We start from the raw sequence: 27,857 nt of genomic DNA on the forward strand, positions 1-27,857 counted from the left end.
TAGGTCCAAGGGTGCAGAACTTCATTCAGAATTCATTTCATACTCCTTCTGAATGTCAGTGAATAGATTTTATCAGACTTCCTGCAAAATTGTCACTCATGATGACAATGTTATCCCCAGAATAACTAACATGAGGATGGCCTGTGGGTTTAATGTCCTCAAATAAATCATTTTCTCATCTTTTGCAGTCAGTCTCATCATAATTCACTTATTGGTACATTATGTTCCACTGAGCTTTCTAACAATCTCTGCAAAATGTTCACCACATTTGTAATACGTATTCACTGTGACAATACTGGGTTCTATTGTGAAGTGTTCCATTACTAATCACAGAAAAAAAAAAAGATGAAAATTATGTAGTGTTCAGTGCTGTGAATTAAATAGAAGAGAAATGGCGTGCATTTCAAAAGTTGTGTTCCTTATGGGACACCCTTCGTGTATGAATGTTTTTAGGTAAATATGTGTATATTTTGAATACTTCATTGATGATGTATTATAATATTTATTACTCTTTTATATATAGATATATTACTGGTAGGTGATTAACGTACATAATACTCAGTTAATATCTAGAGCTTTGAATTTCAGAAGCACTAACAACTCTTCATTCCAGATTACAGAGTTCATTTGTATTGGTTATTTTTGTTTGTTTTATTATACAGTTTTCAGTTGAAGGCACTCTGTCTTTTTGATCAATTGAAAAACTATATAAATATATTTTTTGTAGGCAGCACTACAGAATATTGAAAAGGAAGAATCTGTACATAGCCATAACCTAAAACTTCTCACTGATGAAGAGGGAGATCTGAATTTTAAGATGTTAGACATAACCAGTAAACTTAATGAGAAGAAGACAACCTCAGAGATGCACAGAAATACGATAAATTTTTTGAGTAAAAAGGTATGTCAATTCATTGTACTACGCTGTAATTGCTGCAGGTGAAAACTGAAGAACCTAGTTCTCTGTGTGGTAGAACGTACTGTAATGTGAATTTGCACAGAGAAACAATTTTACAAACTGGAAATGGATCATCAGTAAGTATTTTACTTATTTTAAAAAAGGATTGATTAAGTCTCTCTCCATTTCCAGATGTGACATATTGCTGCTGATGCTGATTTCAACAAAAATATTTCTGTGAAAGCTGTCTCTGTCAGAAATAAGTTGGTTGTCTTACTGTTTTTGTTAACCAAATCTTGCAAAAAAGTAGTGATTCGTAATGACAATAATAATAATAATAATCTTATTTCCTTTTAAAAACAGCCTTATTGTATCTTTTAACTGAAAATAATGTTACATTTTCATCACAGTAAGTTGCTAAGGGCTGCTCTGAAGTACACAGAATGTACAATCTTCATTTGTTAACCCTTCCTCTCTCCCACTACCCTCTACCACATCTCTCCACCATTGTTGTGTAGAGTGACATCTCTTTTTTAACCAGTTTTGTTGTGTGGAAAATATAATACCTAGACCCAGTGTTCTTTGTTTATTGTATACTGACACTGTCACTGTCAACACTGTCACTCCCCAAAAGATAAAAAATGTTAAAAATGCAATTGGCCAGGGCCCACCCATTTCATGGCCTCACAAAATGATCAGGAATGCATAATCCACAAAGGTCAACAGACATCACTGTCAGCATGAAGTTAGGTTTTTTTAAAGGCATGTTTGTGCTTTTTCTACAGAAATGAGAACTAGAGATACAGTTAGTAATGGCAGACTTGGTTTCACTGGTCTAGAGAATTATGTACCTTCTAAGTGGATTAAGGACAGAAAAGGCCTGCCATGCTTTAATAATGAGATTCAGAAACTGTTGAGGAAGCAGAGGCTGTTGCACTCTTGGTTCATAAGAGTATGCGCAAATGACAACAAACAAAGCTTATTGGAGATTTGTGCCCCTGTGAAAAGATATACGCATGAAGCACACAACTACCACCACGATCATACCCTAGTAAAAGAGAGACCAAGATAATTCTTGTCCTATGTAAAACTGCTAAGTGGGACTAAGGCTTCCATTCATCACTTATTGACCAGTCTGTTGTGGCAGTTGAAGATAGCCAAGCAAAAGTTGAAGTTTTAAATTTCACATTCAAGAAATTGTTCATGCAGGTGAACCATACCAACATAATGTCATTTGACCTTTGAACAGATTACCATATGGACAACGTGGTAATAAGCATCCCTGGCATAGGGAAACAACAGAAGGAGTTGAAAACAAATTACTGACCAGGTCCGGTGGAATCCCAAGTCAGTTTTTCAAAGAGTACTCTACAGCATTGGCCCCTTACATAGCTTGCATTTATCATGAATCTCTCACCCAGCATGACTGCAAAAAAGTGCAGGTGACTTCTGTGTATAAGAATGGATCCACAAAATTACAGACCAATATCTCTAACATTGGTTTGCTGCAGAATCCTTGAACATATTCTCATTTCAAATATAATAAACTTTCATGAGAGGAGAAGCTTATATCCATGAATCAGCATGATTTTAGAAAGCACTGCTTGTGCGAAAGTCAGCTTGCCCTTTCCTCACATGATATACTGTGAACTATGAATGAAGGGAACATTCAGATTTCATATTTCTAGATTCCCAGAAAGTTTCTGACATGGTACCCCAAGACAGTACAAGTATACGGAATAGGTTCGCAGATATGTGGGTGGCTGAAAGACTTCTTAAGCTATAGAACCCAGTATGTTATCGTCGATGGCTAAAGTTCATCAGAGACAAGGGTATCGTCAGGAGTGCCCCAGGGAAGCGTAATAGCACCGCTGTTGTTCTCTGTATGAATAAATTATTCGGCAGAAGGGTGGACAGCAGTCTATGGTTGTTTGCTGATAACACTATGATGTACAGCAAGATATCAAAGTTGAGTGACTGTTGGAAGGTGCAAGATGATTTAGACAAAATTTGTAGTTGGTGTGATGAATGGCAGAAAAATGTAAGTTAATGCAGATGACTAGGAAAACCAAACCAGTAATGTTCAGATACAGCAGTAGTAGTGTCCTACTTGACACAGCCACATCATTTATGTATCGATGTAATGTTGCAAAGCTATATGAAATGGAAGGCCCATGAGAGGGTTGTAGTAGAATGGTGAATGGCTGACTTAAGTTAACTGGGAGAAGTCTAGGAAAGTGTGGTTCACCTGTAAAGGAGGCAACACATAATATGCTAATATGACCTATTCTTGAATACTGCTTGAGTGTTTGGGATCCGTACCGGGCCAGATTAAAGGAAGACATTGAAGCAATTCAGAGGCGAACTGCAAAGATTTGTTAGTGGTAGGTTTGAACAACATGCAAGTGTTATAGAGATGCTTCAGGAACTCAATTGGGAATCCCTGGAGGGAAGGTGACATTCTTTTTGAGGAACACTATTGAGAAAATTTAGAGAACCAACATTTGAAGCTGACTGCAGAATGATTCTGTTGCCTCCAATATGCACTGTACACAAGGATCACAACTATAAGAGATGAGAAATTGGGGCTCATATGGAAGCATATAGATAGTCGCTTTTCCTTCGTTCTATTTCTGAGTGGTACAGGAGAGGAAATGGGTAGTTGTGGCATGGGATACCCTCTGCCACATGTCATAAGGAGGATTACAGAGTATTCATGTAGACTGTTTTAACCTCATACATTTTGAAGTATTAGACTTTAAAGGATGCCTACAGGGCTATGTCACAGAAATGCAACTGCAGCTGTAACTGTGCATACTGAACGCTACCCAGGCTGATGTGTTCTTCACATTGTACCATTTCCAACATCTGCACAAGTCTCATGGAAACAATCAGCTGGGCACCCAGAAAGTGTCAGTGTACAAACACATCAATTAACAAATTGCTGTTCTGGTGCCGAGGTGAGAGTATGACAGGTTGCACGCAGTTCTGCAGTAAGCTGTAGTAGCGTGTGGAGAACTGCATAGTCATATGTTTCATCTGTGTCATATCTTGCTCCAATAAGAACAGTACGGGACTGACTCTGAACTCCAAACTGAATTGTGTCATTTTGCACTTCAACAGTTGCAAGGTGATCCAGACTTCCTATCTGAAATGTTGTTAAGGATGAAGCTTCATTCATAAATCCTTCTCATGTAAATCTGCAGAATATGTACTACTGGTCTGTACAAAATCTCTTCTGGCTTCCTCCAATTGCTCATCAACGACAATGCGATGTCAATGTTTGGTGCGGCATCATTGGCACCCATATTGTAGGTGCCTATTTTTATCAGGGAATAATAACCAGATGGCAGTATGCATCATTTCTGCAAGATGCACTGCCCCTTCTCATGGGGTATGTGGGATTGGGAACACATCTATCAAAATGGTTGCAGCATGATGGATGCCCCGCACACTAAGCATATGTTTCCAAGGAAGTTGTGAATGCAGTGTTTCCAAATATATGTGTAGGATGAGGAAGTCCTGTGAGTGGGCCAATCCAGTCCCCTGTTGTGACGTGATAAGACTTCTTTCTCTGGCGTGCAGGACCCCCAATACCACCAAAGGATATGCAACAATGTATTACTGCTGCGTGTGTGTGTGTGTGTGTGTAGCAATATTTGTGCAATCACTACAAAATGTACATTACTTACTTGTTAATCATCTCCACAAGTGTATTGATGCAAATGGTGAGCACTTTGAACGTCTGTTGAGGCACTGCAGTTTCATCAGACGTGACTTTACTGGTTATCTGTGAGCTGTTTTCAGTGCTCAATGTCAGGCACAAAGCTGAAATTTCTGTGGGCTATATGCCGCTAATAATTGTGTTTGGAACACTAGAACCACATCTTATCACTAAATTGTAACTCTAATTTTCATTTCCATAGAAAAAACATACATGTGCAATTTAACTGAATGTAACTTTGTGTTGAAAGTGATGTTTGTTTACTTTTATGGACTGTGCATTCATGCCCATTGTGTGAACCCTTGACAGCAGGCTGCAGGACAGTGCAGGAAACCCTTGCCCTCTGAAGTTTAATGTTTCAGACTGTGTGAGTTTTACAACATTGAGACCAAGTCTGCCATCTGTAACTGTACTTCTAGTTTCATTTCTATAGAAAAAATTACATGTGCCATTTTAAAAATATAACTTTGTGCTGAAAGTGGTGTTTGTTGGCCTGTATGAGTTACGCATTCCTGCCCATTATGTGAGCCCCTGACATATGTGCTTCCTCAGCCCAGTGCATTTTTCACATGTTGTTTCTTTTCAGAACTAAATAAGTTGGCCTGGACTAATTTTGTGAAACTAAATGTAGTTTTCAAAACAAAGGTTTCCAGTGAGCATGAAATGCCAATTTCACAATTATTGTGTATCACCAGTTTTGATTTATGGTAGTGAAGCCTGGATGTTTACTGCAGAAATCATTCAAAACCAGAGGGCTGTCCAGTGACTAATGGAGATATGCACATAGGGAATTATGGGAGATAAGAAAATAAACAAATGGATCAGAGAATAGATTGAAAAGGATGATGTAATTATGACTGATGGAAATGAAATGGAAATGAATGGCTCATGTAACCAGGCACATGGTTGTTAGATGTACAAAGGAATTACGAAGACTAAAGTGAAGGCTGAGATGACAGTCTGATGGAACATGGATAGATGACATTAGAAAAAGTGCAAGAGCCACCAGGAAGTGCATAGATGAATACTGCAATGCATGGGAAATTGTAGATGTGGCCATTATCCAGCATTTGATGTCAAATGGCTAATAATGGTGTAAGAACTCCAATGACACAAGATAAGTTTTGCAGTGTGGCGGTCTTGGTTGTTCAGAGAGAACTGTACAAGAGCTTGGAATTATTATGTGTCAGTGATTCATTGGCAGATAAGAAAGCGGCCAGTTACATATGTCTTACACATCCACTGTCAGTCACGTATCTCAACCCCCGTGCTGACAAAAACTTTCGTAAGCAAACCCACATGTGGACTACAGGAATGCACAACTATGAAAGGTCAAGACTGGAGGTCTGCAGGTTGGGGATTTTGCTTGCTCATACTGACTCGAACATGCACCACTCAACCACGGCTTTTTCAAGTATGAATGTTTGGTGCAGGCAGGCTGAGGTCCGACTAGTTGCTGTGGGGCGGGGGTGCCCAGCATGGCGCGCTCGTTGCTCTGATTTGTCTGCAGGTTCTGTGTGGCTGCAGACTGGTGTTTCTTTTGATATACTTCCTCCAGCTGATGGAACTATACTGACAGTTTAGATATGCTGTACATATATATTCCTGCATGTAAGTGTCCACTGCTGCAGAAACAGTTAAAAGTCTCATGGACCTCATCACTTGTTCTGTAAAATCATCATATCAGTTCATTGTCGCATGTGATTGTGAACAAACATAAACTCCATCTCAACCATCTGAAAACTTTTCCATGTACACATTCATTATCCTTCCATACAGTTGTTGTGTTTATGAATATACTTCTCTATATAGTCCAATTAAAGTTACTTGGTAGTTGATACTTCATGCACTGGAACTGGATTCTTCGAATCAGACTGCTCAGCATCATGCCTAAACCATTCACCATGCCACAACAGTTGGTCATTTTACTTCCAGTTCCATGTCTATCATTAGTTCTTAATGTGTTTGGATTCCGATTCATTGGTCCGACACTTTTACTTTGTATTTCATCACACATGATAACCACACCAAAAACAGGAGACACACACACACACACACACACACACACACACACATTTACATGCAAGACATTATTTAGTATCACATATACAGTTATCATTACATTAGATAATTTTTGCATGACATTGTATGAAGCCGAATTTTTGAAGGTTGCAATTTCAACATTACGATTGGAGCACCACAGTCATAAATATAATTGTTTCTCCTGACATTGTGGTATAGTGTAATGGAATGTGTATCAGCCTCACATGTAGAAGTTCATCGGTTCAAATCTTGCCAAAGGTAGTGAATTAAAATTTGTAAATTTAATCAAAATACTTTTATTTTTATTTACTTAATTAGTTTAAATGTAATGTTTTTCTTTCTAATTGTCTGCTGCTTCATTTTCATTGTCGTATTTGTATTATTTTTCTTCCTATCATTCTTTTGTCATTTGGAATGACAAAAGAATGTCACCTATATTCTGCAACCAAGAGCCAACAAAGCCTGCTCATCGGTTGGTAATGCAGCAGCTCGTCTAGCTAAGCTAAGGTCAGTTTCAGGGAACCAGTGATAGAAAGAAATACAGTTTGCTTTTTGTGCTGAAACTGATTTTTTTCTGTTTTGAGTTTGCTCATAAGGTTAGCATTAATCACTGTGAACAAAGCGATCGTGATTTTAGTTCTGCTGCAGACTGTTGATTGCCATTTTCTCAGATAAAAAATTACACATCATGAGGTTGTGGTTTGCTTAGAACATGAGTTTTAAATTTGGGCACTTACGTATAGTCTAAATTTGGGCTATAGGCAGATCTTGGGCCACTTTGTCAACATTATAACCTGTGCCGTTTCCATTTTAGACTGCCAAGAACAGTCACAAAACATCCCACAGGGAAAAAGAAGGAAATGGGATGAAAATGAATATGACCAGAAAACTAGTGCAATCAGAAATAAAACTATATAGACATGTCTGCTAAAATATTTAACGTGCCATGAGCAACATTACTCCTTTAAAAAAAAATTCATGGAAAATTGAAAGAAAACTTATATTATGTGCAGAGTTGGAAAAAGAACTAGTGTCTTATCTACTTCACATAGAAGAGAAATTTTTGACTTCATGAGCAGTTACCTGGTATGTTGAATGGCTTACTAGTCAGCGACGAGGATTGGTCTAAAACATCCACTTGAAAAGGGAGATGCAGGAAGAGCTTGGTGAATATTTTTCCCGTGTCATAAGAAACGGACAAGAATTAATTGCTTTAATAATATAATGTGTGGGCTACTGTAAGGCCACAGCAGGTGATTCTCCAGTGTAATCTTTCACCACTGATGGTGAAAATTGGTTGTATTTGGAGATTTCTGAACATGTGGGATTAAAATCACAGTAGTCTGATAATAGACCCGCACTGCTCACTAGCTATTTGTCTTTCTCTCCTGCACTACACTAAACCTGCGTGAACTCCGTCACCTTGCGCTCACTGCATTGATGCCATTTAATAACTCACATTAACTTGGGAAACATGACGGATGTCAGTGTGACTAACATTTCAAAAACTCTTTTGTAGCTATATTTCTCTCCCAGTGGTGTAGGGTCAATATCAGAGAGATCAGTAAATTGCATGCTATCACTCTTTTTCAGCATGAGACTTGTAAATCGGGTGCATGTGCTAAACAAAGAGCACCACTTCACAATGACTGTATGACTGTTAGGACTTTGGGAAAGGTAAATGGTTTATTAAGAAGCTAATATTTCACACTATCAGGTGTGAAAAAATCATATTTATAACTGCTTATTTTCTTCAAAATCACTTGAGAAGAGTTATGGAACTAAGAAATCATGTAAAATGAAAAATAGCAGTTTTCTTTTCCCACAAGGAAAGTAAGGCTTTTGATGAAAAAATAAGTTCATAATACAGTGTGGTGTAGTCTTACATACCTTCAAGTGTTTTTAAAGCATTAAAATCAAATAAATGGTTTTCCCCTCTTTCACCAAGATGGTCGGGCGATTCGAGCAAGTAATCTGGCCATTTGAGCAAGAGATGCTCAAATGAGCATGAGGGAAGTCAAATACAGTTGCTCCAAATGAACAAAATGACTAAATTGGCGTATATATTGGACATAAATGGAACTACATGCACTGAACAATGTTGAACATGCATAAATGTCAGAAACAGAACTCTAGTCTGGACACATATAACTTACTCCATATACACAGTTAAGCATTGTACTTATTGAGCCGTAAAGCTGCCCATTTAATGCAACTTAATATCAGTTTCCCTGGATTTCAGAGATCATGAATAGGTCTTCATCACATCCCATTCCTCCCCTTTTCCAGACTAAATCTGTGTTAATCATCCACCTTTCCATTTTGTGCTCATTCCTTGTACTGTATGTATACCTATCTTTTGATCCCTTTCCCCACCCTCTCCTAGTCCCTTGATTTCTGACACCATTTCTCCAAGCACATTTTGTGTTCATTTTAATTCTGTATTCTGAGTGATCTGACCTTCTCACCCCTGGTTGCCCTCACGCCCTCAACTTCTTTCTCTGCTATTGTGGTTTCAAAAGCTAGGCTTCCTATGATTCTTTTTGATGTGTATTTTATTTTGGCTGAATTGATGAGGGTATCTTTTGAATATAAACTTTGGCCAATCTATCTTCCTTTGTTTGAATGTAATGCTTCTCTATTTGATTGATGTTGCTGTATAAAATTGTGTCCTTTTGTTTATACGAGATGCCACTTTGACTGAAATAAAGTAATGCAATCATTTGCTCTCCATTTAGCTAAAGTCATTAAAGCCACAAGTTATTCCTGGTATAGAGGTCAAAGAGGAATTTAGCCTTCTTATGTCAGATGAATTACAGTACATAAACCAGGCAAAACTGGAAAATGACATTGCAGTGTTAAAAAGCAGAATTGGTTCTGAAGTTGTAAATGTAGCAGTGATTGAAGAGTTCATCCAGAAGGTAAGATTATGACTAATATTAGGTAGTCTTTTCACCATGCATGTGCATAATGACAGTCACACATTAAGTGATTTTGTGTTTGTAACTCTCCATAAAAAATATCTGACAAAGAATATACATATATCTAAGAGGAACCAGCTGCCAACATTTCTGATTCCCTGTTTTGACACTGGCAAATACTGTGTTGATTCCTGCAATAAGCCAGTGACCCATTCCTTCCTTATCCTTATTATCACGAAGCTATTGCTCCAACATTTTATGATGTTACTCTTTGCAGGTACACTACATTGCTGCATGTTACCAAATAAAACCTCAGTTGAATATTTTTACTTATTTGTTTGTTTGTATATTTTCCAGCACAAAGTGATTTCTTTTCTTGGTGGGTTATTACTGTCAGGTACAGAAATAACCTTGAGCATCCACAAGTACTAAAGTGTGGCTGTTATGTTCGAATTTTTCATGGTTGCCATTTTTGCCTGACGAAGGAACTATCATTTGAGAAAGTTTGAGATTCAGTATCTGAATCTGTACTCTCATCTCTGTGGCATATGTTGGTATTGTCATTGTCCTTCCCTTCTTGTATCAGTTGTGAATGGTGGGCAGAAGGAGTTCATTGCGGAGTGGGGGACTGTTACGTAAAAACAGTATTCCATTTGAGTCCATAGCTGTATCACAGCACTGCACTGAACAGGTATTTGAATGTTGTGCAGGGGCAGTTGAATTTAATGAAACTAAACTTCTAATTGTTATTATTATAGGTCCATGAACTCTGACTTCAGAGCATTTCTGCTCAAGCTAGAAAGTGTTCTTGGTTCACTTTATAGGAAGTACTAGAAATTAGTTATATGTGGTGTGCAAGATCTCCTAAATCCATATGATCTGAAGCAGATTGTGTTTTTTTCGAACCAGGGTGCAGGGGAACAGTGGCATGGCCATAGACAATATTTTTATTCATTCTTCATTACTAGAAGGGCATTCTGTTAGTAAAAGAGTGAATGGCCTTTCAGAGCATGATGCACAAATTTTAACACTAAAATGTTTTTGTGCTCAAACAAATGTTTCATATCATTACAAACTGTGTAGAAAAGCTAATCCAACAGCAATGCAAAGTTTTTTAAACCTTGTTAAAGAACAAGAATGACAGGATGTTCAGAGTACTGGTAATATAGACGACAAGTATAATGCTTTCCTTAATACATTTCTCATACTCTTGGAAAGTTGCTTTTCATTAGAACATTCTAAACAGGGTACTAGCATTAAAAGGCAGCCTGGGTGGCTGACTGGTGGGATAAGGATATCATGTAGAACAAAGCGGGAAGTAGTCACAGTCAAGCTACAGTAGCTCATTACAAACAATCCTGCAAGGTGCTTAAAAATATTATTAGGAAGGCAAAGAGTACATGTTATGCAAATAGAATAGCTAATTCACAGGATAAAATTAAAACCATATGGTCAGTCATGAAGGAAGTATATCATCAGTAGCACAAGGTTGATGATATAAAGTCAGTTTGTAGTAAAAATATTTCTGTTACTGATTAGTCAGATATATGTACAGTATTTAACAGTCACTTTCTTGGCATTACTGGTGAATTAAATAAAAACAGGGGATCATATAACTCTCTAGGAAAATGCATTTGCAAGATTGATGTCTAAATACTCCTCTGTGATACTGACAAGGAGAAGATTGAGTCAGTAATTAAATCACTGAAGACGAAGGACTCTCATGAATATGATGGAGTGCCTAGCAGAATATTAAAGTAGTGTGCTGCACATGTTAGCCATTTATGTAGTCACATTTGTAATTTTTTCTTTAAGAATGGTCAGTTTCCTGAATGATTAAAGTACTCAGTAGTAAAACTGCTTTATAAAAAGGGAGAAAGGGATAATGAAGACAATTTTAGGCATATTTCTATGCCCTAAATGTTTGCTAAAGTTATTGAAGAGGCTGCGTATGTAAGGATAATTGATCATTTTATTTCACATAATTTGCTATCAAATGTACAGTTAGGTTTCAGAAGTTGTTTAACAACTGAAAATGCCATGTTCTCTTTTCTCTGTGAGGTACTGGATGGATTAAATCAAAATAGTTTGAATGTTAGGTATCTTTTTTGATTTAACTAAGGTGTTTGATTATGTTGATCACAAAATATTGCTCCAGAAGTTGGACCATTTAGATGTATAATCCATTTAGCATGGTAAGTGAATTGAGTAAAAAATATGCCTTTATACTTTTCAGAACATTTTATTGCTCAAAGTGACACAAGTTGTCCATCACAAACATCTATAAGAGGCCTTCCTAGCCTTCCAAAACACCAAACCCCTAGCCTGGTTCAGGGTCATTGATGATATCCTCATAATATGGTCTCAGGGCCAAGGCACAACATCTTTATTCCTTCACTATCTCAACACCTTCTCTCCCTTTCACTTCACGTGGTCCTCCTCAACCCAGAATCCCACCTTCCTAGATGTTGACCTTCTCCTCTCTGATGGCTTCATGCACACCTCTGTCCACATTAAACCCACCAACCACACCTGCATTTTGACAGCTGTCATCCCTTTCACACCATAAAGTCACTCCCACATAGCCTGGCCACCGAGGTTCAGTGTACCTGCAGTGACCAAAACTCCCTTGCTCAATATGCTGAGGGTCTCATGAAGGCATTATCCCCCAGGCCTAATCTGCAAACAGATCTCCCATGCCATTTCCCCTTAAACCCCCAATTCTCCCACCACCCCCAAGAACCAGATACAAAGGAGTGTCCCCTTCATCACCCAGTGCCACCCCAGACAGGAACAACTGAACCACATCCTTTGCCAGGCCTTTGATTACCTATCATCGCAACCTGAAAAGAGAGACATTCTACCGAAGATACTTCCCACCCCACCTAATATGGTGTTGAATTGCCCACCCAACCTCCACAACATTCTAGTCCATCCCTAAGCCACAAGGATTATATCACTGTGGGAGAGACAGGTGCAAAAGCTGTACCATCCACCCACCCAGCACTTCCTATTCCAGGCGTGTCACAGGACCCCATCAAGGGCCGGACCCCCTGTGAAAGCAGCCATGTCACTTACCAGCTCTGCTGCAATCATTGCACAGCTTTTTATACTGGTATGACTACCAACCAGCTGTCCACCAGGATGAAAGCCCACTGTCAGACTGTGGCCAAGAGCAAAGTAGATCACCTTGTGGCACAACATGTAGCTATACATAACACATTTGATTTCAGTGGCTGCTCCACTACCCAAGCCATCTGGAGCCTTCACTCCACCACCAGCTTTTCTGAACAGCGCAGATGGGAGCTATCCTTACAACACATTCTCTGTTCCCGTAATTATCCTGGCCTCAGCCTATGTTAAAATAGTGTTCGCACACCCTCCTCCCAACAGTTTCCACCCCCTCTGTATTATCATCTCCTCCCCATTCTCATCTCCCACCATGTTTATTTGCAGTCCCCTGCCAACGCATCTGCGTGTCTTTCCCTGCTCCTCTCCTTGTTTTGCTACTTATTTTTTCCCTGCCTCCCTGCCCCACAACTTCTTGACACTGTGCCTGTTGGCAGTCTAGTCCCTGCACACTCCACCAGCAGTGTTTGTCTCTCTCCCCACCCATACACTAACATCCCTTGCCCTTCCATGAGCTGGGTCAGTGTAGCCAATAGCTATTCCAACACAGCTTTAAGTGCCTGCTATTGTAGCAGAAGTGACCTAAGTGAAGCCTCCACAGTAGATCTGAATGGCAGAAAAACCACAGAATCCAAAACACACGAATATTCGACCCTCAAATGTATTTTAAACATCTCAAACATATTTAACAACTGAGGGGTTCAGGACCCCTGCATGCTCTTATGAGGGCTCTAAGTAAATCAGTTGTTGCTGATGTAGTGCTGCGCACACATTGAGGATCTGGTGATGGCTTTCAGTGGCCGAGCTGTTTATGGAGACTGCTTGAATCACTTGCAGGGACAACATTTGAATGTTGGCACATGGTAAGCTTGCCATAGTGACCCACCATACTCTTATGTCCGCTGTGGGCGGTAGGTGTAGTAACCAGCAAGTACTACATTTTGTATTCAGGTCGCTTAGTAGTTGGCCTCACAAGGCTGCGTAGATCTCTTTCCAGACCTTTTCACCAGAAACAAAATTTGTGGTCGCCACTGAGAATCAAGCCTGTGACCTCACTGTTACTTGCCAAAAATACTAACCAGTAGACCATGCGGTCAGTTTGCTTTTGCTGTGGTGGCATTAATTTCTAATGTTTATATAGCAGAGATGCTGAGTCACAGATAGACACAACAAAAAGACTGTCACAATATTAGCTTTCCACCAACAAGGACAGTAGGCCTTTGCCAAAAATAGACGACACACACACACACACACACACACACACACACACACACACACACACACACACACACACAAAACTGCAGCCTCTGGCAGCTGAAACCATACTTTGTGGCTGCAATCATGTGTGTGTGTGTATTGTGACAGTCTTTTTGTTGTGCCTGTCTGCGACTCAGCATCTCCCCTGTATGGTGAGTAGCAACTATCCTTTTCATAATATTGTTACATTCCACCCTGGATTTTCCATTGTTTAATTTCTACTGTTGTAACATTAGAATACTAGATGTACAGTATGTCATACCAAAAATGTGTGTAATGACTAGTGGAGGAGAGAAATATTGATGAACGAGAAAACTGAAAATCTAATAAAGTAATCTGGCATAGATTCAAACAGTCAGCATTATTATCTGCAACTCAAAGAGCAGACAATGAATCAACAGACAGCTATGAAAAATAGCCACTTCCCCAGGGAATATATTTTCACAATTGGTACCAGTGAAGCAATGTGAACATCCATGCTCTTGTTTCTTCTCTGGTTCCACACGGGAACTTCAGTCAGTGGCACATACAGATATGTAATGTGTGACTGAGCTCCACCTGTAAAAATACTGGAGTGTACACTCTTACCTTGCTGCTTCTTGGGTGTAACAGGACAGTGCTGTCACCCTGCTCAGGTAAACAGTTTGCATTGCTGCTTTAATATGGTACATAAATTTTTCAGACAGAACTGTGGTTTTTACTTCAGTGAGTAATAAAATAATTCATATCTTGGAGCAGTTTATCATATTACAAAATTTGTGAAATTTGTAGCATCATAAACACTTAAATTGTTATATAAATTGGTTTGTCAACTCACGAGCAGCCTCCCTTCTCAGTAATAATCTTCTCTTGCATTTTTAAGTCTGTGAGACCCCTTTTCAGTAATACTTTTTCTTAGCACTTCTCTCACACTATTAAGTTTGTGCGACAGCCATTAAAGGACTGATCACAGTTTAGTCACCCTCTGATCTTTTTTTCGAGCAGCACTTGTAACTAGCCTGAACTGACAGTAGTAAAACCTCAATTTTCTGAGACCAGTTAAATTAATAATAAGGTGAGCTGACAGTAGAAAAAATGTTTTGTGACTGGCCCTTTGATTATTTCTGCTCATTCTCTTTCACAGAGCATCTTGTGACTGTATGGATAAAAATGGAGAAGCTGACACTTGTGACTATTTTGTTGGTACCACAAAAATAATTGTTCAGTAAACTTCTATCACATGAGCACCCCTATGCAAATGCATGAATAATAAATTGTAGGTTAGAAAATCATTGTTTATAATGCCTCCAAATGCGTGGTTCGATTTTTAAGTGTTTATGGTGCTACAATCTAGGGGCCAAGCAACACTCTTGTTGCAAAAAATAAATAAATAAAATGAAATAAAAATCTAGTCATAATGTTCAAATAAATGTTGGAGATTGTGGTGAAAAAGAATGTTGACTACTCACAACATTTTAAATTTTTAAGAAAAATGAGTTTAACTTACTGTAACATCCACAATAGGTTAATAATTGTTGAACTAATGAATGTTTTAGCAAGGGCTTTAACAGAATGGAGCAGTATCTCATGTCCACATAAATTTCTGGAAAAAATCTCCAAAAATAATCAAAGTTCATTTAGTGCAAGTATAAAGTTAAAGTTCCACAGTTGCAAACTGACTTGATTCTAAGTGCAAATCACTCGCATAAACAACCCCAGTAAAGTCTGAGAGTTCAGACTATTTGCCTAACATGAAATATTTTAAGTCCACAAGCTGAAAAATATTGACACATGCAAATAATTCCAGCCCAGACTCAACACTTAGAAAAATGCCGACTCATTAGAAACACAACCTACTGCTGCATATACGTACTGTGTGTCCTAGATCTCAATCACTTCTAAACAAGTGCCAACTAAACAGTGTTCCTCACAAGATGGCTGACCCCTTTTAACCCCCGCACTTTGACATGAGTCAAACACAAACATGTCTAACTTCCACAACTTACTTAAAGACTAGGGATTTAATATCATATACACGTATCATACATCAAAAATACATAAATTTCCTCAGCTTTCTATTGCTGTTCGTGTTTTTTCTCTGAGTTAAATAGCTTGTGTCATTACTAATATTGTTTCTCTAAGTTAAATAGCTTGTGTCATTACTAATATTGTTAACAGTTAAAACCAAGAACCTTCATAAATTCTTGTCTATGTTTACTCAGTAATGTCGCTGCTGCTTTTAATGTTTCATCTATTATTTATGTGAATAGTGAATCGTCACACGTGGAATGCACATTCTTGCATATAATTCAAAATAGGTAATGTTCATAAAAAATATACTATGATAGACCAATAGTGCTTAGTCAGACCTATCCATGGACACTTTGTGAAAATCGCTTAAGGTGGTGATGAGATATCAATTTTCAAAGTTCATGTTTTTCACAATATGTTTAACATGAAATAACTTAAAAACTATTCTTCAAATCAAGGGCACATTTTCACCCAAGCATTCATCTTACTTTTGTCTTTGTAACTATGTAACAGGATTCTTTGTATATAGTTGGTTTCTGTTGTTGTTGGGTTTAATCTTACTTGATATTTATTTTGGACACTCAATTCTGCCTCGGTGATTATGCCTCCATGTTTCACACCAGTGGCCGTGTGTCCGATGGCCAGAATATGGGCTTATCTGCTAGCTGCTGTCCTGTGATCATGGTAACTTTCATAGTCAGAGTGTCTGCCAATCACTGAGGTTCAAAGGGTTTTGCCATCTATTTATGACACTGTGATACTCGTGTGGCTACTGAGCTCTGTCTGGCTTGGCCTCCACTCCTCCTCAGCTTTCAGCAACAGGCTTGCTCTCTATACTTCCACTTGCTACTCCAGACAGAGAGAGAGGACACACATGCATCATAGTTACCTATAAAATAACAATCTGAATATGGCAAACACGTAGTATTTAATTGATTTGAGTGTCTGTAGAGACAGTTTAAGTAAATAATAGTGACTATGCACTAAAAAAGTTAATACTGGCAGTACTTCTACTACTGCTGATAATAATAATAATAATAATAATAATAGTGGCAGATACAAAAAGAATTTAGAGGTGTAGAACATAAATGTGTTTTTATATAACAAGTTAGGAGGAAATAAAATTTAAATAGACTGGAAAAAGAGGAAGATAGGGTTGAAAAGGAGGGTGTACACGGTAACTTGTGTGTACAGGGCCAATGGTAGTCATTGTTGCTTCAGTAAATATATCATTAACTGTTTTCTGAAGCTGGAGATGTTATTCACTTTAGCAAGTAGCACCAAACACTGTCTGTAATATACCCACAAAATTATATTCATATTTTTTAAACACATTAACAGTTTAAGAAAACAATAACTTACGTGGCAGCATCTTCTATCACAAAAATTATGCTAAACATAGTTAAACATTTGTAACCCTTTGCATACCAAAAAGTCAGTACATATATGTGAATAAAAACATAAACATCAAAATCCTGCATAACTAATACTTCTAAATTCCCATGTTTTTGTGTGAATGTGTGAGTACAACATATCTCACAAATACAATAAACAAATAAGAAACAAAATTAAACTGCTGTGATTGCAGTATCACATCAAATTATTTAGAGTTCTCTACATATTGTCATTTCTTTTGTGTTTACATATCAATTTGACCAATTACATCATCACACTTTTTAGATTCATTTTTGTAGCACAAATGAAACACTTATCACAACATCTTTGCTGTCTTATTATGTGACTCCCAAGCTTGTTACAATGATGTACGTCAGATCATTGGTACTGTTTTCAACTCTCCTGCCAGCCATTTGACATTTCACTAACAAGAAACAAAAATCACCCAATGAATCACCTATTATCTCCAGGCATCTGAATCACAAGGACCAGTCCGATCAAAACCTACCCCCTCTTCTATCCAGACTTGACACAGTCAAAACTAAATCTCTGAGTGAAATTTGGCACAAACAAAAACATATTCGTCTTTGCAAGGGATGCTTGCTGATACAGACTTTTCATTGTGGTAGCAACAACTGATTCAATTCAAGATCAGTATAGCCCAAGCAGTTGCAACTGTACTACGTTGAGACAAAGTTTCTCTAACCAAAATGAACTCAAGATGTGGTGTGAATAATACTCAGAATGTCTGATGAAACTGCTTTTCAACAGAAACAAGATGTTTTTCAAAATTGCGGGTGTTGTCTGAGGTGATTGAGTCATGGCGATTTCAATTGTACGCTCTTTCTGTGCGACTAGCTTTGGTAAGCTCACCATGCCAACAAATCTTTTATAGTTAGGTTACATACACAGGAACATTAGCCCGTGCACTAAAACTAACTACACTGTTGAGACCCTCATGAACTAAACTATAGTACTGCTGATTTCAATTAATGTAACAGTTACTTTAAACCACTATTTAAATAACTCTTGCAGGACCGAAAAAAAACATGTGATGTTTGCTTTGGTTGTTAGTTTAAGCTCCTCTTTTTCAATGGTTTGCTGTTTTTTTGTATTTGATTCATCGTTCTCTGCACTACTGTTTCATTTATTTTCCCTCTTTCACCTACATGATTCTACTTTGTCTATAACTTGCTCCTTTTTCCAGTCTGTCATTCCTGTAACTTTAGCTTACTGACTGCACCTTCTAACTTTTCCAGTATTAGTCTACCACAGTATTATTGTAGCTGAGAGGGAGGACAAGTCGTCAGTGTATCATGAGTCAGTGTGTAACCAGAGTTGATGCAAAACTGAACTGAAAGCATTGACAGTGAGATGTGTTTTCCTTCATCACCACTGTACTTGTTTATTAGAATCCCCCCACACTTTTCCAATAATGCCCAAGAGCAATAACACTGTGGCTGAGTACTACCATTATTGCATTTTCATCTTGTCTTTTCTTTCTGTGCACCCCACCCCCCCCCCCCCCCCAGACTAGAACATTTGGTGCAATTCTTGCCATTCTTCAATGACTTAACTTTATATTGTGTTGTATGTTCATAACTTATTTTCATAATCCATAAGTCTGTATGTACATTAATTTATTGTGTAATTTTTCTCAATCTGTTGGACCAGGAAAAAAAATTTCACCAACTAGATTCAGAATATAAAGAAATCATTGCTAAGAGGGATGAACTACAACAGTGCTTTGAATTACGCTGGAAGAAACGTTTTGTACGATTTATGAATGGTTTCCGGTTTCTTTGTGTGAAACTCAAAGAGATCTATCAGCTTATCTCCCTAGGAGGAGAAGCAGAATTTGAGTTGGTTGATTCAAGGGACCCATTTACTGAAGGAATTGGATACAGGTAAGGAAGTTATGCCATATAAAATTGCATTGCTTTTACTGTGATCTGTTATTTAGAGCCTCCTTATTTTAATATTCCGGTATTAACTCTGCCAAACTCCTTTTCAGAATTTTAACTTTAATACACAGTCCACCAAAAAATATTACACTCTTCGTCAGGCTCTATCGAGATATCAATATTGTCGTTCGATTTGAGTTAAGAGTGTGTTGTAGTATGGGCTTTGGCTCAACAGATGTTAGTACTTTCATCTCAGTATTGAGAAAACAAGATGGCTGGAGCACACTTGACTTTTGAGCAACAAAAATGTGTTGTGAAGTGGTTTTTCAAGTTCTCTAATGCCATTGAAGTGCAACGTCAGTGGAGGTGGGAGATTGAAACAGAAGTGCCAACCCACCAAACAATTAACTGCATCATTGACAAGTTTGAATTGCATGGGACTATTTGTGATATTCTCAAAGGAAGATCAGGAAGACAGCATACAGCTACAAGTTCTGATTTATCAGCTCTCGTGTTGGAAACGTTTGTTAATTCTCCACAGAAGTCTGCTACGCAATGTGTGTTTGAAGTGGAGGTTAGCAGTACAGGTGTACGAAGAATTCCAAAAGTTGCAGAGTGGAAAGATTACATTCCATGGTTACTACACGCAATTAATGATGACGATTCTGATCGCTGAATGCAATTTTGCATATGGTATCAGCAAATGGTAACTGATGACAAACAATTTGTGGCAAAGGTTGTGTGGAGTGATGAGGCACAATTTAGAACTTAATGGAACCGTGAATCAGCATAACAGTGTGTACTAGGCACTGGAAAATCTGCATGTTTATGTGGAAAAGTGGTCAATCAACCAGGGGTTTGTGTGTGGTGTGGACTATCATCTAGGGACTTAATAGGACATTTTCTCTTTATGCTACTGTCACAGGAGAAGTGTAGCTGGAAATGTTATGCACATCAATTTTGCCAGGTATATGTGTGCTTTATGGAGCTGATGAAGAGGTCTTCCATCAACAGGATGGGGCGCCACCACACTACCACCTAGCCGTACGAACCTTCCTGGATGTCCTTCCATGGTCGTCAGATCTAACACCTGTGGACTTTTACTTGTGGGCAACTGTGAAAGATAACATATATCGACATAAGCCACACACGGTGAAGTAACTTCACCAGGAGATTACATCGACATGTGCATTGTTCTCCATTGTAACAATGACTGACGTAGTTGCTGCGAACACTCATCATTCTGTTATGTGTATAGCTGCCTATGGTAAACATTTTGAACATTTAAAGTAACCATGTGCTAAACTGAAGGTTGTACAACATGTGTTATCAATTATTACATGTAAAATAAGCACATAAGTAATACTTTTCATTCCTTAAAGTGTGTATACAATTTTTCTGGAGGACTCTGTATATGCATTCCTGAACATTATCTCATTGTTTGGAACTCATCCATGAAGATCTATGTTTACCTTAGTTAAAAATTTTTGCTAGTTCTTTTTAAATTAAAGCTGCTACTTATTTATCTAACTAAAATTTCCATTTGTGATCTACATTCTTTGACATTAAGGTATCTGATGCTATCCATATCTGTCTTGCTTGTTCCTGTCTTAGTTGCGATGGTTAACCATACTTCGTAGAAAAACACATTTTCTAATCGTAGTAGATGTTGGTACCTGCTTCAGAAATTAACTGCTTAATCTCATTTGAATAAAAACTAAACTAAACTTCTCCCAAACAGGCCATGAAGGCCCAACAGTACCGAACAGCCGCTGTGTCATCCTCCACTCATAGGCGTCACTGTATGCAGATATGGAGGGACCATGTGGTCAACACACTGCTCTCCCAGCTGTATGTCAGTTTCTGAGACTGTCTCATTTCAATAGCTGCACAAAATACTCATTATGATTTAGCACAGACAGTTCTAGATGCCTGCTCACTGGTCATCGTAACTAACCTTTCATTTCCAGCTAAATATTTCCAAATCAACCCACCTCTGTTGTTGCCAGTGTCTTTTACAACCTGTTGTATTTTACACACAGCTGTCAATTCCCATCTGATTCTAAACAAGAGACTGTTTGCTGCTGATCCATTGCCTTATCTTAGGGTGTATCAAACTGCTTGTCATTCTTCTTTTTCCTTATTAGTCTCTGGTTGGCAGTTTATTAAAATTTTGTGTTGGGGGTTAGGTTTAGCCACTTATTCCAGCTATGGAACTCAAACATCTGTTCAAGTAGACTTTGAGTTTGTTAATCATTACGTTGGTTAATTTTGCAAAATTCATGTTTATTATGGAATTCTGACTTAACATTGGTATTCATACTCTGTCAAAGGTGGTTTACAGGCAGGTCTCAGTTATGTGGAGGAGCCCTTTGTCTTTTTGGTAGGGCACTGAACATATGTTAATACTTATCACAGCCTGCACTGCTGCTGGCAGGTTAACATACGATATTTACGTGCTCGATGACTTTTCTGCTGATGCTGGATTCCCCTGACAAATCCTCATTCCTTCGTTCAAACCAGTGTCCAGTTACCAACTGGAGCAATATTGATATCAATAAACACTGGTGTCCTACACATGGTTCTGCATTAAAAATAGATATGTTTGAAACTCAGAAAAAAAGTTCTATGTTGCTCTGTGTAGTACTGATGTGATCTACATGATTTTCTGTTCTTAAATCCAGCTTGTTTGATCCTAACTGTTCATCACTTTGAGAAGCATCATTGTCAGACTTTAACTGTGGATAAACAGCAGATTTATAGATCTACACTACATCTACATCTATATCTACACTTCGCTAACTGTCTTACAGTAAGTACTTTGGGTCACTCTACCACTTGTCCTCTTTCCGTCCATGAATGTAAACAAACCATGAGAAAATGTGTCACTTTGCTTTGAATTTTCTCTATCTCTTTTATTAATTTTACATCACAACAGTCCCAAACTTATGTGCAATATTCAAAAATCAGTCAAACAAGGATTTTCTAAACTAAAATTTTCACAAATGAATTACACTTTCTTAGAATTCTTCTAGCAAATCTCAGACAAGCATCCTCACTGTACACTCATAGTCTGAAGTATTTTATGGTTGTTACTGTCTCCATTCATTGATTTCCAATCATGTAAGCAAACAACTTCACCTTTTCATGCACATTGCATTATATTTATTTATACTGAGGGTCCATTGTCAGCCTCTGCAGCAAGTATTGATACTCTACAGGTCATCCTGAATTTCATTACAATTTTCGAGTGTTGTGACTGCCCATTAACAGCATCACATAGCTTTTGATGTTATCAGCCAGAATCATTCATGTTTATCATAAAAAGTAATGACCACGAAGGACTCCCTTGGTCTATGTCCAAAGTTACCTTTACATTTTACAATTTTTTCCCATTAAGAACACATTTTCATCTCTATTTGGTAGGAAATCCTGGGTCCAATCATAAAGCTGATCCAAAATTTTGGACATTCTTAATTTGTTTATAAGTCAACAGTGAAGAACAGTGTCAGTTGCCTCCTGGAAGTCGGAGAATGCACTATTAGCTTCAGTACCATGATCTGTAGTCTTCTGGATCTTATAAGCAGAGAGAGTTACTTTTCACAAAATTGCCATTTGTTGAATCTATATTGATACCTGCAAAAGAGGTTATCAGTCACAGAGAAGGTCAAGTTACGAGAGCATAAATAATGTTCCAAAGTTTGACGTCAGTGATACAAGCCTGTGTTTATGTGCACTTGCGCCTAACCACCTCCTTAAAAATGACAATGATCTACACCTCTAGTTCTTTGGACATCCCCTTTCTTCAGAATCTTTCTGAGAATGCCTTTACACCCACACCATAGTAGGCCGTTCTGTACACTAGATCACCATAAGAAAAAGATCCATCTTTTCATTTGGGTGTCCAGTGCTTCACAGGCTATGTTATTGATGATGTTAGGTGTTGTTCAAGCCTTCAGTTGCTGTATGCTTGAGATAATTTTGATCTTCAGAGGTGACAGGATCAAGATTCTAGGTTTGCAAGCTGTCCTGTCCATTAACACACTTATGTTTCCCTTAAAAAAATAGTTGACAGCTTGTGAGATGTATCAACCCATTCTGGCAAGTTGTTTGGCTGGTTGGCTGGAATAGCATTAATTCATACTCTCTCTCTCTCTCTCTCTCTCTCTCTCTCTCTCTCTCTCTCTCTCTCTCTGCCCCCCCCCCCCCCCCTTCCCCCAGAAGAACCCAGACTTTTCTGAGAACTAGACTACTTCAACAAAGTCTTTTGTGAAACATGAAAGCTATCTGTATCCCTTTTTCAATCATATACTGGATCACTGCTTTCCTTCAGGTTGTCAAAGCAGCAAACTCCAATGCTGTAAGTGAAATGTTATGTGAGAACAAAGGATATTACTGCTGAATTTTATATATATATATAAAAATTGCCTGGTTTTATAGCAGATTATTTATAAAATGTAGAATGTATTTCAAAAAGACAATTTAAATTTTAATCAAGGTAGAATATTGGTCTCATCAAACAAGAATACTTGACCAAAGTGGCTTACACAGAGTCATCAACGAACTCATTGGTGTACTAATGTAAGGTGTATACAGTCAGTGAAGCAATGAGGTATATTTATGATAATTGTTCTGTTTATTGTTTTTTTTTTCCAGTGTACGCCCTCCTCAGAAATCATGGAAAAACATTTCAACACTTTCTGGTGGAGAAAAAAACAGTTTCATCATTAGCATTAGTTTTTGCATTGCATAGCTACAGGCCATCACCTTTCTACATCCTGGATGAGGTTGATGCTGCCTTAGACTCAAGAAACACAGCACTTGTGGGGCTTTACATTAAGGTAACTGCACTTTTGTGACATGTATATTTGTCTTCTGTCATTTTCCTTAAGTCCCAATAGATACCATAACTACTATCTTGCTATTTTCAGAGGCAATATCAAACCTTCCCCTTCTCCTCCTCTGCTCACACTTTGACAATGAAAATAGGGTCTTGCATGGTAAATCCACTTGATGAGCTCCATCTTGGTCATTATGTACTCAAGTTGACCACCCATCTTCACCTTTAACATTTGAAGACAATAAATTCAGCTTTATAAAATTTGGTTATACGTCCATAAGCTTTTGGCTGGTTTCTGGAATACTGTAATGAAAAATGCTACAAATATCAAAATATCTAATAATGTTGATGGTGTTAGGACAGCAACCAGCCACAAATTTACTTTCAGTTCCTTTATTCAACGGGTACCGTTACTGGTTTCGAATTGTTGTGGTTCATCTTCAGACAGTTTACATGCTTTCCTTATGACATGTGGTGTGTTTCTTACAGATTAATTGTTGTGAAATGTCGGTTTGGAGTGTTTGTTTTCATAAAATTTGTCCAACAAATGTGAATACATTCCCACTGCATCCTTATTGTTGCACACGTAAATTTTTCTCACAGAACACTTTAGATTTGTCACCGAGAAGATTTCTACCACACACCACATGTTTTGATACATACAAAGAACTTACAAACATATCCTAACACCATCAACATTTGTCTTCAAATAACAGCCATGGTATCCATCATGTCATCATATGACAAAATTGCAGTATCTAGTAATGTCCCCAGTAAAGACAGTGACTTGAAGCTAAGGCATTGAGCCTGGCAATTGCGAGTTTAATGTGGGTTAATGCATTGTCTTGTATGGTGATGGACTGATCATCAGTGATCTCACAGCTAGAATCACAGCTATGTAAGGATGAGGCCAGCAACTACATGGCAGTCATTGAAGACTTGGCAGTGGCCAAGGAATATTTGAGGAATAGCTCATGACTGTATAACCACTCGACATGGGTGGAAGCTCGTGGCGATGTTATTCATTATAATTCTGCAAGACCAAGCATTCATACAGTAAACTCAGATTTTTATGTCCTTTTAGTAACAAACAAATGATATTTCCAATTAGTTATATTTTATCACAATTTTAAGTATATAAAAACTTCCAGAATGATTACCACATCTTTCATTTGTCCATGAAACTTTCATCAGTAGAGTCTGTGGAACAGCCATGCCTACATGTCTCGGCACATTCTCTGATGTGTAGGGTAGACTTTGCAGTTCTCTTACTGCTCCTTTAATCGCAGCTTTTGTGAAGCCAGGCTTGTCCTGCTACGCTACATCCACACTTAATGTGCTACAATGAAATAGAACTTAGTTGCCACAAATCATACAGTCTATGTAATTGTGGTGCAGTGTTTGTCATAGATGTAGAGGGTATGTTTGAAATTTGCAATTACAGAGTATTTACATAGCTGAGTGAATAACTAACATACAAAATCATCTGTTTTTCCCACATAGTAGCTATGAAAGTTTCCTTCTAACTCTTTATTTTATTTAAACACCACCGTGACAGCAGCCTAGTATACTTTATGTGTGACTAATTTCTTTTAACAAATCTTATATGGCATGTCCTCTACATTTAACAGAAAGGCAGTAGTAATCCATTTCCAAGAATAGTATATAACAATAAGTTTTCATCTGCCGTTCATATAAATTTATGTGACATCATTTATATGAAATATTTCATAAATATCACAGTTATGAATATTTTTCTTTGCTTATTTATTTACAGACAAGAGTGAAGAACTCTCAGTTCATCATCATCTCCTTGCGTTCAGGCATGTTTGAGCTTGCTCACAGGGTTGTGGGTGTCTTCAAACAACACCAGGTGTCTAACTCCATAACTATCAATCCATGTGTATACGTACAAAATAGTGAAGATTCTGTTGATCTGAACTGAATGACTGACTTGTAATGTAAAATTTGTCTGTGATATTCTGTCTGATTCTTGAATAATTCCTTTTATGTTTTAACTGTATCTAAATTAAAAACTTATTCCCCCCTATTTGTATTTATATCGTTCATATTTTTTTCTTTGACACAGTAACAAAAAATGTTTTATAGGCCTATTGTTAACTGACTTGAACCACCATTGGCTATCATCAGAATGATTGGAAGGTGCATCAGACAATCACCAAGTAATGCTTTGTCAAACAGTAATGAATTACGCATTACCTGCTGACCATCAGATGCTGCTTTCAGTCATTCTGTTGATAGCCAATGATGGCCAATATTTTTTAATGATATGAAGCATTTTCTGTGATTGCATCAAAGATAAAATATTAATTGTATGGTTAAATAGTTAGTCATTATCTGTACAACAAAATGTCATTTTTTGTAAAGTATTTGTATTTGTTAGAATAATGTAAATTCTATTAGACTGCAGTTAATTTTTACATTTTAATAATGTCATATCTGTATCATTCATGTTGGAGTTTACCTAGTTAGAAATTTGTCTTTGGTTAAACATTGTATTCTGAGCAGGGATTGTTTCATTTCTATTATGATCCATTATACCTGGCTTATTTAAATTCTCCAATACTGAATTCATTGGTCTACATATAATTTTTACCTTTGGTTGAGTTCCATAGAGACTACTGAGAAGTTACAGTAATGTTTATCAGTAAAAACCACTCTTGGGAGCTGTAGTAAAATTGAAGATAATATATTGACTAAGTGTTGACCAACTTAAAGTTTTCAGTCAAACAGTAGTTCAGTGATTATATTACTACTGCAAAATAATCAGTTATAGTTATTATAGGTATATTCTGGTTATTCTTGAGTTCAGTACTGTACTTCTCTGTGGTTCTGCATGATCCAGCAGTTGGAAAACATGTTTTGCACTTTGTGTCCCTACCAAACCTTATAACAGATCTGTAACTCTGCACCTGGTAACACATATTGCTTCTCAATTTTATCTTCATTTCTATATCTAAAAAAAAAGGTGATGTGACTTACCAAACAAAAGCACTGGCAGGTCGATAGACACACAAACAAACACAAACATACATACAAAATTTGAGCTTTCGCAACCGGCGGTTGCTTCGTCAGGAAAGAGGGAAGGAGAGGGAAAGATGAAAGGATGTGGGTTTTAAGGGAGAGGGTAAGGAGTCATTCCAATCCCGGGAGCGGAAAGACTTACCTTAGGGGAAAAAAGGACAGGTGTACACTCGCACACACACACACACATGTCCATCCGCACATACACAGACACAAGCAGACATTTGTAAAGACAAAGAATTTGGGCAGAGATGTCAGTCGAGGAGGAAATACAGAGGCAAAGAAGTTGTTGAAAGACAGGTGAGGTATGAGTGGTGGCAACTTGAAATTAGCGGAGGTTGAGGCCTGGCGGTTATCGAGAAGAGAGGATATACTGAAGGGCAAGTTCCCATCTCTGGAGTTCTGAGAGGTTGGTGTTAGTGGGAAGTATCTAGGTAACTCGGACGGTGTAACACTGTGCCAATATGTGCTGGCCATGCATCAGGCCATGTTTAGCTACAGGATGATCCTCATTACCAACAAACACTGTCTGCCTGTGATCATTCATGCGAATGGATAGTTTGTTGCTGGTCATTCCCACATAGAAAGCTTCACAGTGTGGGCAGGGCAGTTGCTAAATCACGTGGGTGCTTTCACATGTGGCTCTGTCTTTGATCATGTACACCTTCCGGGTTACAGGACTGGAGTAGGT

At 37.9% G+C, this 27,857-nt stretch overlaps 1 protein-coding gene across 1 annotated transcript in view; it reads left to right on the forward strand.

Annotated features, from left to right (window-relative positions):
- The window catches only part of LOC126335346 (structural maintenance of chromosomes protein 4-like), a 298,803-nt gene extending 271,683 nt beyond the window's left edge, over nt 1-27,120 (forward strand). Inside the window, 6 exon segments of the mRNA XM_049998531.1 lie at nt 728-901; nt 9,404-9,586; nt 19,052-19,284; nt 23,938-23,992; nt 23,994-24,122; nt 25,899-27,120. Coding sequence (XP_049854488.1) covers nt 728-901; nt 9,404-9,586; nt 19,052-19,284; nt 23,938-23,992; nt 23,994-24,122; nt 25,899-26,066 — 942 coding nt within the window. The 3' untranslated portion in view covers nt 26,067-27,120.
- Nucleotides 27,121-27,857: the final 737 nt, after the last annotated feature.

The sequence above is a fragment of the Schistocerca gregaria genome, chromosome 2 (assembly GCF_023897955.1).
Source record: "Schistocerca gregaria isolate iqSchGreg1 chromosome 2, iqSchGreg1.2, whole genome shotgun sequence".
NCBI classification, from domain to species: domain Eukaryota; kingdom Metazoa; phylum Arthropoda; class Insecta; order Orthoptera; family Acrididae; genus Schistocerca; species Schistocerca gregaria.